The following is a 15755-nucleotide window of genomic DNA, read 5'->3' on the forward strand; positions in this document are numbered from 1 at the left end:
GATGACAAAACAAGAGAAAGTCGTAATGTCCGGTTAACGTTCTCCACACTATAAAAGCTTAATAAGTAACTCAAATTTCTGCAAGGCTGGACTGCGTAGAAAACTTAACACGACAGCGACATGATAGAGACCAAACCGAGAATTAACAGAATGCGGCAACGGTGGACAGCTGTTTCGAGCTGGTTGGCTCTCGTCACCACGGTGTAGCACAGCAAAAAGTAGAACACCAATGCGAGTCGAGTGGTCTACCAAATGCACGTGGTAGCCGATTTCGGATGGGCCCAAATTCAGACATCCGTCCACGTCATAGCGGGTGACTACGAACAATGAACAAAAGAACTGAAATATCGCTGTCGCAATAAGTTAAATGAGAAAAGCAAAACTTTCCCATCATGTAGCTGTCGTGTTACATGTAAGTTTCCAACGCAGTCCAGCCTTGCAGAAATTTGAGTCATTAATATTTTGGCTGATTAGATCTTTTACAGATCCTGCGTATACCTGCAGTATTTTCGTTGTGCGGTTCCTTGCATATTGTTTGCTTTTATGTTTTGGACCTTAGATCTTTTTAGATCCGATATGCTGTACTTTTTACATGGTTTGGTCATATACCTATAAAGGAAAGTTTTGCTTTTATTTCGCATTTATACCGAATTCTACGCTGCATTAGATTTCTAAGTCGTTCCCGGCTCCGTGAGATTAAGCTCCTTGAATATTTTGGGTCATGGTCCCTAACCTTTTGATACATTTTGTAAGTTTTTTTTAGTAGTTTAAATTTTGAAAATTGTTTGGAGCCTTCTGTCCCCGGTCGTTCAAAGAGTGGATAACTTTATCCAGTGGATAAGTTGCCGTATCCAGCGAATAAAATGTACTCTAACCAAAGCTTCTGGCAAGTTTTTCACACAATCCCATACTTAAATTATACAGACGCTAATACTTCATGCACAAATTATAGGGCTAAAGGGAAATTTTTGCACACATTTTATCTGCCGCATAGCGACCTATCCAGTGGATAAAATTACCCGCCCTTTGAACAATTGGGGTTTTCAAAGGCGAAAAAGAAGAAAAAAAGAAAAAAATATTTACCGTCGGTCCCGAAGTAGGTTGCAACCCGAGGTAAAACAAAATATTGATTCTGTGTGGAAGTATACTGTAAGGAATGAACAGAACTCGTGCAAAACTACAATCTGCGGGTTCTCGGTCTAGAAAAGAACAGAAGAGATAAAATTTGGAGGAGAAATTCATTAAATTTACCGAAGAAAATCGGGAGGAAGAGGTTTAATGTGAGGAGAATGAAGTTGTTTATAGAAAATCGTTGGCAGGCTAGTTGCCCGCACGCTAGTTGTATCAGCATGACACGGGATAGGTCTTCTTGTCCAAATGTCGTCGCAAGTTCTTTTGAATTGCTCCATTTTTCTGACTTTGGCCTCTGTTGAGGATGTGATGTCCGCTTCAGCAGCGCTTTTCTTTTTCGTTTGGCGTCGCTCCATTTTTCTTCTTTTATTGGTTTTTCTTTTTGAGCATTGGGAAGTTGGTAACTTGTTTTGTTGTCCTCCGTGTCGCTATCGCGATCATAGTTATTGCTAGCCCAGTTGGATTGTGTTCAAGAAACTTGCGTCGGTGTGTAATCCCGAAAGATGATCGAAATTGTCCTCCACTATTGGTTTCTGCAAGCAATGTAAGGTTCCAAGCAAGACCGCGGTTTCGAACCTTATGATTCCCTTCAGTTGAAGATTTGTGTTTTGGAGAAAAGCGTTAGGCCCGGTTCATACGTCGAACTTTACATGAGCCGAACCTAATCATTTGGTTCGGCGCATGTAAAGATCGACGTATGAATCAGTTAGGATCGACAGATTTGTATTTGGGTCGACTCGCCGTTCTATTCGACTGCGCCAGTCGAATAGAACGGCAAAAGTTCGACTTCGATTCAGACGTCGAACTTTTCATGTGCCGAACCAAATGCATACGTTACGTATAAATTATATAAATTATATCTATCCCAGAGGTCTGTGCATTCCATCGATTTGGCATGCGCAAAGGAATTCATTCTGAACAAGATGGCGGGAAAAGAGGAATGTGCTTGTTCTTCTTGTTTCGAAACAACTGAATATACTTGTCTGACATGCGAAAGATTTAAAAAAAAAAAAAAGAACCTATTCTTGATGTGCACATGCACTTCAAACCGACAGAAACTTTCAATACAGGCTATATCAAAGGCGCAGCGTCAAGACTTCTCAGAACAAAATATTCAAAAACAACATTTGAAGAAAACATCACTCTATTCAAACAGAGATTACCTATCAGAGATTACCTCGATAACCTTATAGATAAAACTCTTTCAGAAGTCAACCTCCGCGAAAGAATGTCGGCACTACAAAACAAACTAAAAACCCGCAAAAACATTTTGAGGTTTGTTATGGAATATCGCCCTTCTGTGTCTAACCTAAAACAATTCAGATGAGTAAATACAGGAGCCATAATCAGGGATGGAGACCGTAAGCGTGGGGTCCACGCGTCCCCTTGTGTTGTACCAAAAAAATCTAGCTTTAGAAAAAAATGCTCCCCCCCCCCCCCCTCCCCCTTCACGTCATAAACCCGCGTGAATACACGCAAATATGCGTGGGGCTACTACCTTATATGTGACACGGAAAGCAGCTGAGAAAAATTCACTAAAGATAAAAAAGTCCTTAAGTGTCTGAGTACATGTCCGTAGAGTGTAAGCTTTTTTCATTCATTCAACAGTAGCAACGCACGCAGCGCCACCGTCTTGGCGCCTTTTTGACTTTACTGTGAGAGTCATGTGATCAATAGGCCGCTTATTCCAACTTTTCCCGTCTTCTTTCAATTGCTACCTTTTCTTTGTGAGAGTCTAATTCCTTAAATGTGGGTACTGAGGAGATATTCCCTGGCAGAATTTTAAAATTTGGGCGCCATTTTGAACGGGTAGAAAAAAATTTCCATTTCTCCGCTCGCGATCCTGGCTGTTTACACGCGTGCGCGCACGCGCGTATGGCGCAATTTTTTTCTAAAAATAGATTTTTTGATACAACACATGGGGACAAGCCCACAAGTCAAAATGGCATCTCGTTACGGTCTCCATCCCTGATTATGGCTCCTGGTAAATGACACTTGATAGAAAATCAGCCTCTGCTAGGGGATATCTACAAAGATCCTTCCTTACTTTCGTACAGAAAAGGGAGATCTTTGAAAGATGTACGCGTAAGAGCAAATTAGCTTTGAGGGTCATATTCTTCCTATCTCGACCAGTAGGAGCCGTGTTTGGCCTGTCTTTATTATTTTATCAAGCAAGCTCTTCCATGTCAGAATTCATCTTTCCCGCCATTTTAAATCTTGTTGAGTACAAACAACAGCCGCTGACCACGAAAATCTACTTTCTCACTTTAGCTTTAATTAAGTTCGACTTCAGTTAGGTTCGACGTCTGAATCAACTGCCGAACTTAATTATTTGGGTCGACCTTAATAGGTATTAGGTTCGGCTCATGTAAAGTTCGACGTATGAACCGGGCCTAATACTCAATTCCATTCCACACAAAATCTGGTGGTTTGTGTTTTATAGCCACTTCTGTGGGATGTTAGGTTTGCAGGAAAATGGCGCATTCATTGCCCACATGATATGATATGATGCAAAATATCAGCACTATACTATTTCTTTTCCAACACTTCATTGAATGTCGTGTCAAAATTAAAATACCAGAAGAAGCTAAAGTTGCTGAACCAAAAAACTTCGCTAGTGAGAAATTGCGTGACATCACGTCACATCAAAAATAATACATGATATGTACAATCAACTACCTTATGAGGTTACGGTTGAAAGAACTACAACTGAATCAATTCGACGTTAGAAGTTTGAAACGAAGGAAAATAATTCAAAACAGAACAAAAAAATATGAGCTGACTTGTTAGCAAAACATTAACTTAATCAACCTGTTAGCTTTGGTTAATACTTCCTTTTTTGATGAAGCAGTGTCGATATACTCTAACCCACGCTTTATTATTTTTGTCGGCCAATTTAATCATCAAGAGTCACGCTTTGCTGCACATTAAAGTATTTCCGGGCTGTCATACGGCGCAAGGTTGGCACCCAATTCTACATAGGCAACTTACAAAGTCTCTTAAGGGACAGTCCACTACAAATAGAAGGTGTAAGTTCTCGCTAGTTTTAAAGTGCGGTTAACTATAGCTGTAAAGCATAAAATACTCTGAAAATTGCTAGGTTTAGCTCCTAACGGTGATTATGTGCGAGTAAACAGATTATTGCAAGCAATCAAGTACATGTTAAAGAAGTAAGCTCTTTTAAATACGTAATAAGCTAAATCTTCACTTACCAAATACTTGAACAACTACGGAGCTCACCGCAATATCAAAGGAACTACCCTTACTGAAAGTGACTTCGAGAGTGAATTTGTATTCCTTAACGTTGTCCACGTTGAATATCAGTAGCTGTGCGGGAAGCTCCCCTCGACAGTATCCACCAAAATTATTCTTGGCTTCGAACGCAGTGTTTAGCAGTCTCGATGAAACCTTAACTCTGTCTTGTCCGTCTGGGTCCTCTCTAAAAAACTGCAACCCGATAATAGTTTCGCCAGCGTCAGCTACGTACGTCCATATGAGTCTCACATTTTTGTTGTTTACTCCATCTTCTACTATCTTGGTTGGTTTGTCGGGCTCTTGAGTCCAAGTCACTGCCTCTGAAATAGAGAATAATAACATCAGCTAGGTTTTCTGTACACTAAAAAGCTACATAAACTTACAGTAACAGAGGCTTTTCGCCATTGAAACTCAACAAAGTTCTCGATTGTTTACCAGATCGTTGAAGTGACACGAAAATCAGAGCGATCGCTACAACCAACCGCACAATACTGCCAAAGGATGCATCCATCTTGTCCGGCTGAGGAACTGAAAGTGAGAAAAAACTTCCCCTGAACGACAAATTCAATGAGGAACGTTCACCAACGAGAAATGTCCGTTATATTTGATGAATGATGTGATATAACCCGAGGGAAGAGGCCAAGCGCCAGGAAATATTCATTTGGATCGTAGTCTTCTCGCGATATATTCACGCTGGGAAAGACTGGGACCGATTATTCCGCCGTTTCGGTCGTATTTCAATGCCCGTTTAACCAAAATCAGTATCAGCGATGGATTAAATAAAACATCTTGTAAGATACAAATCAATTTGAAAAGTTAGTTTTTCCTTAATCCTGGGCAACATTTCAGTTTGCTTGAAACCAGCCGGGGGTAGCCATTTTGCTTATAAGCCTCACTCAGTATGCTCATAGTTTCGTTATAGTGCGACAGATGCATTTGCGTGAGCTAACATACTTTGATCTGCCTGGATTCTTTGACCACAAAATTTAAATTGACGAAAGTTTTTGGGAAATAAAAAAGCTTGCTTCCGAATTTAAAATGACTTGCTGTTGTTGGCTTTCACTGAAATGCCAGCTTGCTTTTCTGCACTTTTCAGTATTTGGCAGTCCGAAAATAAAACGGTATTAGGTTCTACGCATTGCGAAATTTTGGGTGACGTACGCTAAAACGCAAATTTTTCTTCACATTTTAATTTCTAACTCGTGTAATGTCATTCTTTCCGAACATTGATATCAGATTGCAACGAAATGAACCAATGCTTGCCCCTGACTAACCTTCACTTGAAAGCTAAGTTAAGTGTATGATAACAGAAACTTCGGCCGTGGATGAAGAGTAAAATGAAATGATAATATACATGATAGGTAAAAACAATAAAGCCTATGACTATTAAAAACTGGATCATTGTATGATATAATTTCAGTGATCTAATTCATCATTGGGTTAGCGGCAATTTACAATAGGGGATCAGGGGTGGGGAAGGAAATCGGCTTATGCAGGGGTGGGGAAGGAAATCGGCTTAAGGCCCGGTTCAGACGCCGAACTTTTCATGAGCTGAACCGGAATACCTCGAATTAAGTACTTGAAAAGTTCGGCGTCTGAATCTGTTGAGAACGGCTGTTTCAATTTGGAACGGCTCAGCCGTTCTTCCCGCCTGGCTCAGCCGGGAATTTCGGCTTTGGAACGGCTTTGATTCAGACGTCGAACTTTTCATGAGCCGAAACTAATGCATAAATTATTATAACGTATTTCAAATAAAAAAAAAGAAAAAGAAAAAGAAAACGCTAACATTTGGAATGGTTTTGCTTCAAGTAAATTAAGTTCGGCTAATTAAGTTCGGCGTCTGAATCAAAAGGCGGGATTTTCGTGATTTGGGCCGACCTTAATTCGAATTAAATTCGGCTCATGAAAAGTTCGGCGTCTGAACTAGGCAGTTAGCTGCAGGTTTCATTGTGAACAGTGCCAAGATGCTAAGCGAGTTACTTTAAATGACTCGTATGTCATGCAGGAAGAGCTTCTGCTCATCTCTTAACTTTTAATCATTGTTTTCCAAAGGTTTTTTTTTGAGGAATTTTACTCATGACTCTTTCAATTTGTTCTTTGACGGATTGAAGTGATAATTGTAGCCTCTCTCGATTAAAATAGCGCCTTCGTTTGTGTGTTGGAGACAAACTGAACGATAACGGAATCAAGCATTTTAGAATACCTTCAAAATGCATACCGCAATGGGCGGAGAAAGCTGGAGAAGATTTCCTCTAAAGCAGCTTTTTTCAGGTCTTTCCTAATTCAATTCACACAAAGAAAAAAACTGACTGTTCCGCCGACAAGCCGAGATGGCAATTGACAACACGCTAGTCGGAACACCCTTCGGAAGTTTGGAAAGTACTTGACTGCATGTAGCCCCCTAAAACACCAGATGGGCGTCCAGTGAAGTCCTTAATCAGTAAAAACCAGTGACAAACTGTGTTTGCAAGGACCACCGTGACAAAATAAAAGTACCGGATCCTGTAGTGAAGGATCTAATCAGCAAAAAAATTGTAAAGCAAATAATCTAAAAAAAACGGCAAGGCTGATCTCACGGTCAGGGAAGTATATTTTGCAGTATTTCGAAAGTCTCAAACATACCCTGAAGAAGAAAGGCCGTGCCTTTCGAAATATTGGAAAATATACTTCCCTGACCGTGAGATTAGCCTTGCTCTTTTTTAGATGTCCTTAATACCAACTTTAAAAAGAAATTCCGCATGTAAGACACAAGAAGACCATCATAAGATTAGGCTTGCGCTCTCAGTTGTAGAAAAAAAAAGTGTCATTTTATATGGATAATTCCTCAATTAAGGGATAGAATTGCTTTTTATTTAAGAATCACCGAGGGACAATGAATTCAATAAAGAAAAACTGGGATGAGAATTTTTTCTTCTTTTTTATAATTAAGAGCAATTCTCCAGGAAAGTGAAGCAAAGTTGGAAATGAAAAATTTTAACCCCTCTTCAATTTTTGTGTGTAGGTAGGTTACCTTGGGGGATATACAAAAACAACCATATTTGGATCGGCAGATGTATCGTTGCCATGGTAACCGCACTTCATGACGTCGGCCTTGGGACCATGTTTTGAGCAAAAGTTCCACTCTCAAAAAGTAAAAGTAAACGAGTCTGGTCCGCGGGTGCATGTGAACCAATTCAAATGAAATTCATACAGATGATAGAACCACTCTCCCAGTTTATAAAATTCGCCGTTACAATAATTTGGGTTTTATAAACAAGAAGAAAATGCTCGTCCTACTATGTTCCCTGTCAACCATTTAGACAAGCAGGAAAAACAAGCACAACGATATTCGTTATTTCTCCGAAAGTACTCTTTCCACATCAACCAAATTAGCAGCAGAGATTACATAGATATTGACGTTTCTAAACATCATAAAATAAATTTGGGGAAAACTATACTCTGACCATGGGTGCTGAAGACACCTGGGACAAATTCCAAAAAATTGCAAAATTGGTAATTTTGAGAGCTCTAGTACTTAGCTCAAACAGGCTTAAGAGAGAGAAAATCAGCTTCAAAAGTATCTTTTATCATCTTGTCTGCTACCTACATTTAGTAAATAAGGTTTTGGCCAACAAATTTGATGAAATATAAATTGATACAAAACCTACCTTGAGGGTTTTGGGAATTTCTTCAGGATGCTCTCGTCGCGTGGTTCTCTCCAGTATCTCTCCTTCGCACGTTCCGTCTCTTTGACCAAATCTAGTGCAGACTAACAGTTACTCCCATCGAATATCCAGTTTGCTGTGTTTCAGACCAGGGATGATGATACAAGTAGCCCGCATACACTTCACAAAGAATAGTTGACAAAGTCCAAAACATGGTCGTAATGCTTGCGATTTCTGCCGTCGAGCACCTAAATTCATCAATATTATTCAGCCAGGAAGTAAAGGAAATGTGTCGAGATCGATGTACAAAGCAAATGCATGCCTTTCAACAATCCAAAGTAACGTCTTTGGCTAAAATCGAGTCAGATATTGCGATAGTCGACAAGCCAAGAATGGTAAATAAACTGAATGCATAGGCCGGAAGTCCGAGAAGCACGACTGCTGACCGGATGTAACACAAGTAATGGGATGTAACACCGGATGTATGTGTAATGATATCCTCTTGTAAAGGGGTTGTTTTACAATGGCAATGGTGAAGAAAGCCAAAAAAAAAAAAAAAAAAAAAACAGAATAACCGAATGAAAACAAAAACAAAGGAAATGAAGCTGAACTGAAGCTTGGGTGAAAATTGAACGCATGATCATAATAGCCGCACCCCCCCCCCCCGCCCAAAAAAAAGAGATTGCTCTTAAGACTGTGAAAATGCAATTACAAATTCAGTTATGATAAACTATTCGTGATAAGAGAATGAAAAATTCGCGCGTGAAATCTTATAATTATTTACCTGCACGGCAAAGAATAAGATCCATTTCGTCGCTGATTTCATCACGGTTTACACTAAGTGGCGTAGGCTTGCACGTGCCTGGAAATATCCCTTTGACATTGACTGAGTTTTATATTGTTTCCACTGCACTCACAAACCGAAACGTCCCTTTTGGGATTTGATAGAGACCAACTTTCCATTGTCCCGACCAGGATATTTTCCTTCGCACGACGATATGCAAATTTCCGTTACAGTGTTTTTGATCGACGGCACAAATTTACGTCCGGTCACCCCTCCCCCCACCAAAAAAAAAAACAACAGCAAAAAATAAATAAATAAATAAATAAGTAACTAAACAGAAAGAATGCCAAAATTTGGGCAGGTATTAGGTACTGAATGTGAAAATTTATCGGCTTGAAGAGGACTTATTTATTTCTGGAGGAGAGGTGGGTCAAAAATTCCAACTTCGTAACTTCTAATGTGTACGCTAATGGCCCAGGTAAGCGACGTATCTTACATGCAGGTCATCCTTAACATCCAATAAGCAATGAATTAAAAACAAAAAACAAACAAACAAACAAACCCAGGAAACATGGGCGGCTTATGTGGTTGCGTAAAACGACAAGTGTAGCGCTTTTATTTTGTCCTCTTTCTGTAAAACAGTCATAAAAGCGGATCAAAAGTCGTCCTTTTATTCCCCTATCAATGATATATTGTACCAAAAATATCTAAAGAAGAGATAATGCCATTGCGACAATTAGCTGAAGCTACAAAAACAAACAAACAAAAAGCGCGTATATCGCATCTAAAACTACATCCGGTCAGCAGTTTTGCTACTCGCATTCCCGGTCTACATACGCTTGGTCGTAAACAGGTCGTAAACAACGATTTCTTCGCTTCTCAACCATGCACCACGGAATGTACGGATCGATTTAGCCAAAGACGTTATTCAAAATCGTCGCAGACATGCATTTGCTCAGCTGCGATCTTGGTGCATCTTTTTAACTTCCTGGATGGATTGTATTGATGAATTATTTCGATACTCGACACGCGACTGTGTTTGACCTGTTCGACTGTTCTTTATTTGGGTTAATGCATCATCATCTTTGGTCTAAAAGTAGATGTTCGGCGAGGCTTGGCAGTTAGATTTGTCCTTTCCGCTAGAGTCTGTGCAAGATTTGGTCAAGAAAATGGAGCGAGCGAACTGAGGAGAGACCCATCCCTATACGACAATAGCATCCTGAAGAAATTCCCAAAAGTTGCAAGGTAGGCTTTGTTTTAATTTATATTTCATCAAATTCGTTGGCCAAAACCTAATCAATCAAATGTAGATAACAGATAAGATGAATGAAAAAACCTCTGAAGCTGATGTTCTCTATCTAAAGCCTGTTTGAACCAAATACTGGAGACCTCAACATTTCCAATTTTGCAACTTTTTGCAACTTGCCTCGAATGTCTTCAACACCCATGGCCAGAATATAATTTTCCCCAAATAGATTTTATAATATTTATAAACTTCAATATCTATGTAAGCCCTGCTGCTAATTTGGTTTATGTGGAAAGAGTACTTTCGGAGAAATAACGAATATGGTTGTGCTTGTTTTTCCTTCTTGTCAAAATGGCTGACAGGCAACATAGTAATACGACCAAGGTCTTTTTGATTATAGAACCCAAAATACTCTAACAGCAAATTTTATAAACTGGGAGAGTAGTTCTACCATCTGTATGAATTTCATTTGAATTGGTTCACATGTACTCGAGAACCAGACTCGTTTATTTTTTACTATTTGAGAGTGAATTTTTCGGTCAAAACATAGACCTGAGGCCGACGTGATCAAGTGCGGTTTCCATGGCAACGACGCACCTGCCGATCCAAATATGGCTGATTTTGTTCATCCCTCCAGGTAACCTACCTCCACACAAAAAATGAAGGGGGGTTAAAAATTTTCATTTCCAACTTTGCTTCACTTTCCTGGAGAATTGCTCTTAAATGCTTTATTAACAATTAAACACACTCAAAATTGCATGTTTTAGTTACAAGGCAATTACATTATACAAAAGTTACTGATAATTTATTTTGCAAGGTCTGGGAAAAGATCTTTTACAGATCGATCCTGCATATACTTGCAGCATTTTCGTTTGCGGTCCCTTGTTTATTGTTTACTTTTATGGTTTGGACCGTAGACCTTTTTAGATCCGATATGCTGTACTTCCTCTTAACATGGTTTTGGCCATGTACCTGTGAAGGAAAGCTGACAGCGACATGATATTTCAGTTCTTTTGTTCATTGTTCGTAGTTACGCGCTATGACGTGGACGGATGTCTGAATTTGGGCCCATCCGAAATCACTACCACGTGCATTTGGTAGACAACTCGACTCGCGTTGGTTGTTCTACTCTTTGCTGTACTAAACCGTGCTGACGTGAGCCAATCAGCTTGAGCTGTCCTCGGTTGCCGCATTCTGTTGATTCTCGGTTTGGTCTCTATCATGTCGCTGTCGTGTTAAGCGCAGTCCGATCAGCCTTAAAGAGAATTGAATCACTAAGCATAAATTCGTTGGAAGCTATTAGGTTTGCGGTTTTTCTCAATATATTTTCCTCGTCAGTTTTCTATGGTCTATAATTTTTTTTTATAATAAGCTGCATTCTACGCGTATTTTAATTGGTTCTTAGGGACCGGTCATTATTTATGGAGAGGTGGGGGGGGGGGGGGGGGGAAGGAGGGAAAAAAAGAGGGGGGGGAGTCAAGGCTGTTTTAGATTGGCAAGAGGGGGGCGGCTTATTTTTTTTTCAACAATTAATAGGGGGGTCATCATCTTTATGTTTTGCAAGGGGTCTTTTCTGTGCTTTTGCAAATGGGATTACTTCACAAAATAAATTAATATCAAAGATCCAGGTGGTGAGGATGGACAACCCAATTAGAAGAATATTGTTATAAACTTCATTGCTTTAATATTTCACACTTTAATAAAAGACAAATACAGATGAGCCTGGCTAAAGATGTTTTGAAGTGTTGACAGGCTTAACACGACTCCTGCTGGTGTCGCCCATGTTGTCTACTCAACCTTTAGAGTTTGGCTCCTACGAGTATGTCTTTTAAAGATTTCCTCTCTTGTAGGATATAATTGGTGGACCCTGATAAACTTCTTTCAGCAAAGGTCGATTCTCGATTAAATGCCATCAATACTCATTAAGATGTTCTTTAGGTTTGGCACGGATGGATTGTATTGTGTGACAAAGGGAAATATTTTCTTGCGCATTTTTTGCGCGACTTCCTGTCTGTAAATTGAACTCCTGCGAGGACTTTATTGAGCAGAAGATCTGGGTAGCCTCGTACATGCAAACGAAGAAGAATTGGTTCTTAGAAGTCTAAGGGCCTCGCCCTTGATAAAACCTTTCCTGACGCTTGGGGGCGGGGGGGGGGGGGGGTCATCAATGAAATATTGAATAAGGAGGGGGCGCTACTTGTCATTTTTAAATCTGAGGAGGGGGGGCCTGGCAAAAATTTTCATCCATCAAAATATCCCCCCCCCCCCTCCTTTTACATAAATAATGACCGGTCCCCTGTTTATGATCTATTGGGGGACAGACGCATAGATGACGTCACCATAACCAATAAAACAAATAGATTCCATGTTGCCGTGCGTCTGTTCAGTAATAGATACCAGATGACGTCAAATGTGGTAAGAACAAAAAAGGGGTACAAGAGGCGCAGCAGAGTGTGTCACTGATCTTCTTACCACAATTTAATTTGATGTTTTCTGTGATCTATTACTGAACAGATACACTACAACATAACATCCACTTGTTTTATATAATAAAGAAGCAAAAGTTGTTAATGGTGACGTCATCTATGCGTCTGTGCTCCGATAGATCATGAGTGAGAACCAATCAAAATGCGCGTAGAATTCAACTTATTATATAAAAAAAATATTATAGACCATAGAAAACTGCCGTCGATTGGTTTTTACTATAACATGGAAAAAGTACGAGCAGATTGGCTTAATTTCCGTTGAGAAAGCGCGCGCGTTACATCTGACCTCATTTTTGTTGCCTGTACTGTTATAGACAATAGCTGCGTATACAGGCCAATCAGCGCAACGGAATTTTGACAGTTATTGTAAAATTCTATATGGTGCTCGGATCCATTCCTGCTGAGATCTCAGTACATTTTAAGATCGCTTTGCTTTTGGGCATATAACACTTTTTCTTTGTTTGATCATGAATTTTTCTAGTTCATGCAGATCTCACGTTACACTAAAGAACTATCTACATCTTAGAGACACGATAGCGTCTATGAAGCCCTACTTAATTATATTCTATATCAGGCTCCAGTTGTTCAAAGAGCGTATATTTCTATATAGTGGATAAATCGCTATCCATCGGATAAAATGTACTCCAACCAAAACATTTTATCTGCTGGATAAAGTTATTCGCTCTTTGAACAACTGAGACCTCAAGTTTACTCAGTTATGATATCCTCCAGGAAGGTTTCATTTCACTACGTTTCACGGCTCTCTAACGTATTAGCTTGGTTGTGTGAAGTGTCACAAGGGAACTTGTCTGCCACTGTAAATGTCAAGATTCCACTTTACTCTTCAAAAGCAAATAAAATAAATGTCAAGCTAAAAGAAAGCAAAAGATCACCAAGCTATTGTTAAAAATAATAACCATCTATTTTTTCATGCAAACTATAACCCGTGAGGCAGAGCTGCATATTAAACCTGGTCATTATAAAAATGTACATATTTTAAGGACGCGAAGAACTATTTTTATTCAATGTGAGTCTATGTAACTGGTACAAAACAAACTCGAATATTTTTCATGTTACTTTTTCCAGAAATTGCACCATAGGGTAATCCTTTAAGTGGAAAGGTAAGTGCTCTGCATTAGCATAGTCATTTCATAGATGTTTTGCCTGACAGCCATGGGCCGTAAGTCGACACATCCCAAAACAGAAAACGCCAACGCACGTATCACGGCACACTATCTTTCCCGCCGGCGCTCCCTTTATCGCTTCAATCAACGATGACGTCAGTTGCCAACGGCGAGCGCATTAAGATTGCCATATATAGTCGAAATAGACTCGCGTGCAGACTATTCCGCGCGCTCTCGCGTCCTCAAATGACGTTTCCGTTCTGTTGTTGAAATCAGCCCTATGTTGTTTCTCGCAATTCCGCTTCAAATCTTGCGAACCAACATTGAGAGGCCAGGAAGAGTGACGAGATCTTTGAGAAGAAATATGACTAAAGCCCCATTCAACAATTAAACCAGGTTTAACAAAATGAAAATTAGTAACAGAAACCTGAACCATTGGCTTTGACATAGGATTCAAGTAAACTTCACCTTATGCTTTCATTTCTGCTAAATCTCTAGTCGACAAAAATCCGAAAGCAGCTTTTATGAAGGAAACAATTTTAAACTGTTTTTAACTAAACAGCTTTTAGACGTGTTCAAGCCTTGGTGTGAATGGGACATAAGATCGTAGAACACACACACGCACTTTGCCTTTCAGTCAATACTTAACGTACCTGGAAGGCAGCGCCTTCTCCAAAGCATAACAATCAGAATAAGAACCAATTACACAGCACGAGGATGACAGTGAGGTAAACAAAGGTGAGGCATCGCGGTCTTTTGCCAGATGAGGAATCTAGAATTAAAAAATGTTAAAATCGATTCAAATCCACCTTTACCAGACTTCTGAGTTTGGGTTGCTAGGAATGCTAGGGGAAGCGGTTGGGAATTCCGCCTGTCTTCTATAAATTTCCAAGAGCGTTAAACGTGAGGCAATGAAACTCAAGCGGTGTGTAGCACGTTTAAACACTTTTAGTTTAACCTCTGTAACATGACTATCATTTTGTGTACTGGTATAAAAATTATAGAGTGATTTCACTCTTAATCAGATCCACCATATCAGTAACGCCATTTTGGATCCACCAAGCTAACGTTCTTGCTTTCTATGAAAGTACTATACATGTAACTGAATTACAAAAGAGTAAGTAATTGCCATAACAGGATACTAAAATGTTCTAAACCGTTTACATGTAAGTTACACTATAAAAGTCTGAGAAATAAAACTGGGAAATTAAAGTGCAAAAGGGCAAGCGTGAGTAAAATTGCCAATAAAAATACGACTTTCATATCATGCTAAATGTTTTGAATAAAAACATGACATAACAAATTGCGAGCACTTCCTTCATATTGAGGCGAAGCTACGATTTCGGACTACTGTCAATGACGTCACGCACGTGACTAGTCCGGAATGTTGCACATGTTCCAGGAGTGGAAAATAAACCTCGCGTTGTGAAAATCTTAGCATGCTGTCCTGTGTTTCCTAGCCTTTACCCTCGACGACGTTATAGAATAAAAAACAAAAAGGATAGGAAAAAATACAAACAATTTCATCACCGGCCGTCTTTGCCTAATTGACCCGAACATATTCTGGGGTCCTTAATGCAAACGAGTTACCTAAGTATTGGCGTTTATGTCGTAATCAATCAGTACAGTATATTTACGCTCCTGGGCCCAGTTTTTCAAAGCCCCACTAGACTCAGTAATCCTGGATTAACGTGAACTTTGATTCGAATTTAATGACTAATCATCAAAGTTTCTCCCAAACATTTTGTCCCTTAGTTTTGACTTTAGACTTTCAAAAAACCACTTTTAATGAGCCAGATGTAAACCTCGGTTAACTTTTAATGATGGATTAGCATTAATCGGCTTTCGAACAAAGCGGGTCCATGTCAATTTGATAACCTTAAACGCAAAGCAGACAATTTAACTATATAATCAAGAAGAACAGAAACATGTCCGAAATTAATGGTCTTAGAAGTAAAAACACATCGCAAAAACCAATATTAACTTTGAAGTACAAAAAGTAGATACCTATGTTAAATTAGCTTACGGCGCAATTTCACTTTAGCGAGTTACTAACTTTGGATTTTAAACTTTGTGTATTAGGGT

General features: G+C 39.5%; 1 protein-coding gene and 1 long non-coding RNA gene across 2 annotated transcripts in view; one reads left to right on the forward strand and one right to left on the reverse strand.

Annotated features, from left to right (window-relative positions):
* Positions 1–15755, reverse strand: part of LOC146457913 (fibroblast growth factor receptor 4-like) — a 201383-nt gene that overhangs the window by 115906 nt on the left and 69722 nt on the right. The window contains exon 13 of the mRNA XM_085091407.1: positions 4344–4706. Within this exon, the coding sequence (XP_084947533.1) occupies positions 4344–4706 (363 nt within the window). The remainder of the gene's footprint in view (positions 1–4343; positions 4707–15755) is intronic.
* Positions 12290–15755, forward strand: part of LOC146457918 (uncharacterized) — a 22179-nt gene continuing 18713 nt past the window's right edge. Inside the window, exon 1 of the long non-coding RNA XR_014858361.1 lies at positions 12290–12446. This is a non-coding gene — a long non-coding RNA (uncharacterized LOC146457918). The remainder of the gene's footprint in view (positions 12447–15755) is intronic.

This window comes from Pavona decussata, unplaced genomic scaffold, assembly GCF_977016875.1.
Source record: "Pavona decussata unplaced genomic scaffold, jaPavDecu1.1 SCAFFOLD_236, whole genome shotgun sequence".
Lineage (NCBI taxonomy): Eukaryota > Metazoa > Cnidaria > Anthozoa > Scleractinia > Agariciidae > Pavona > Pavona decussata.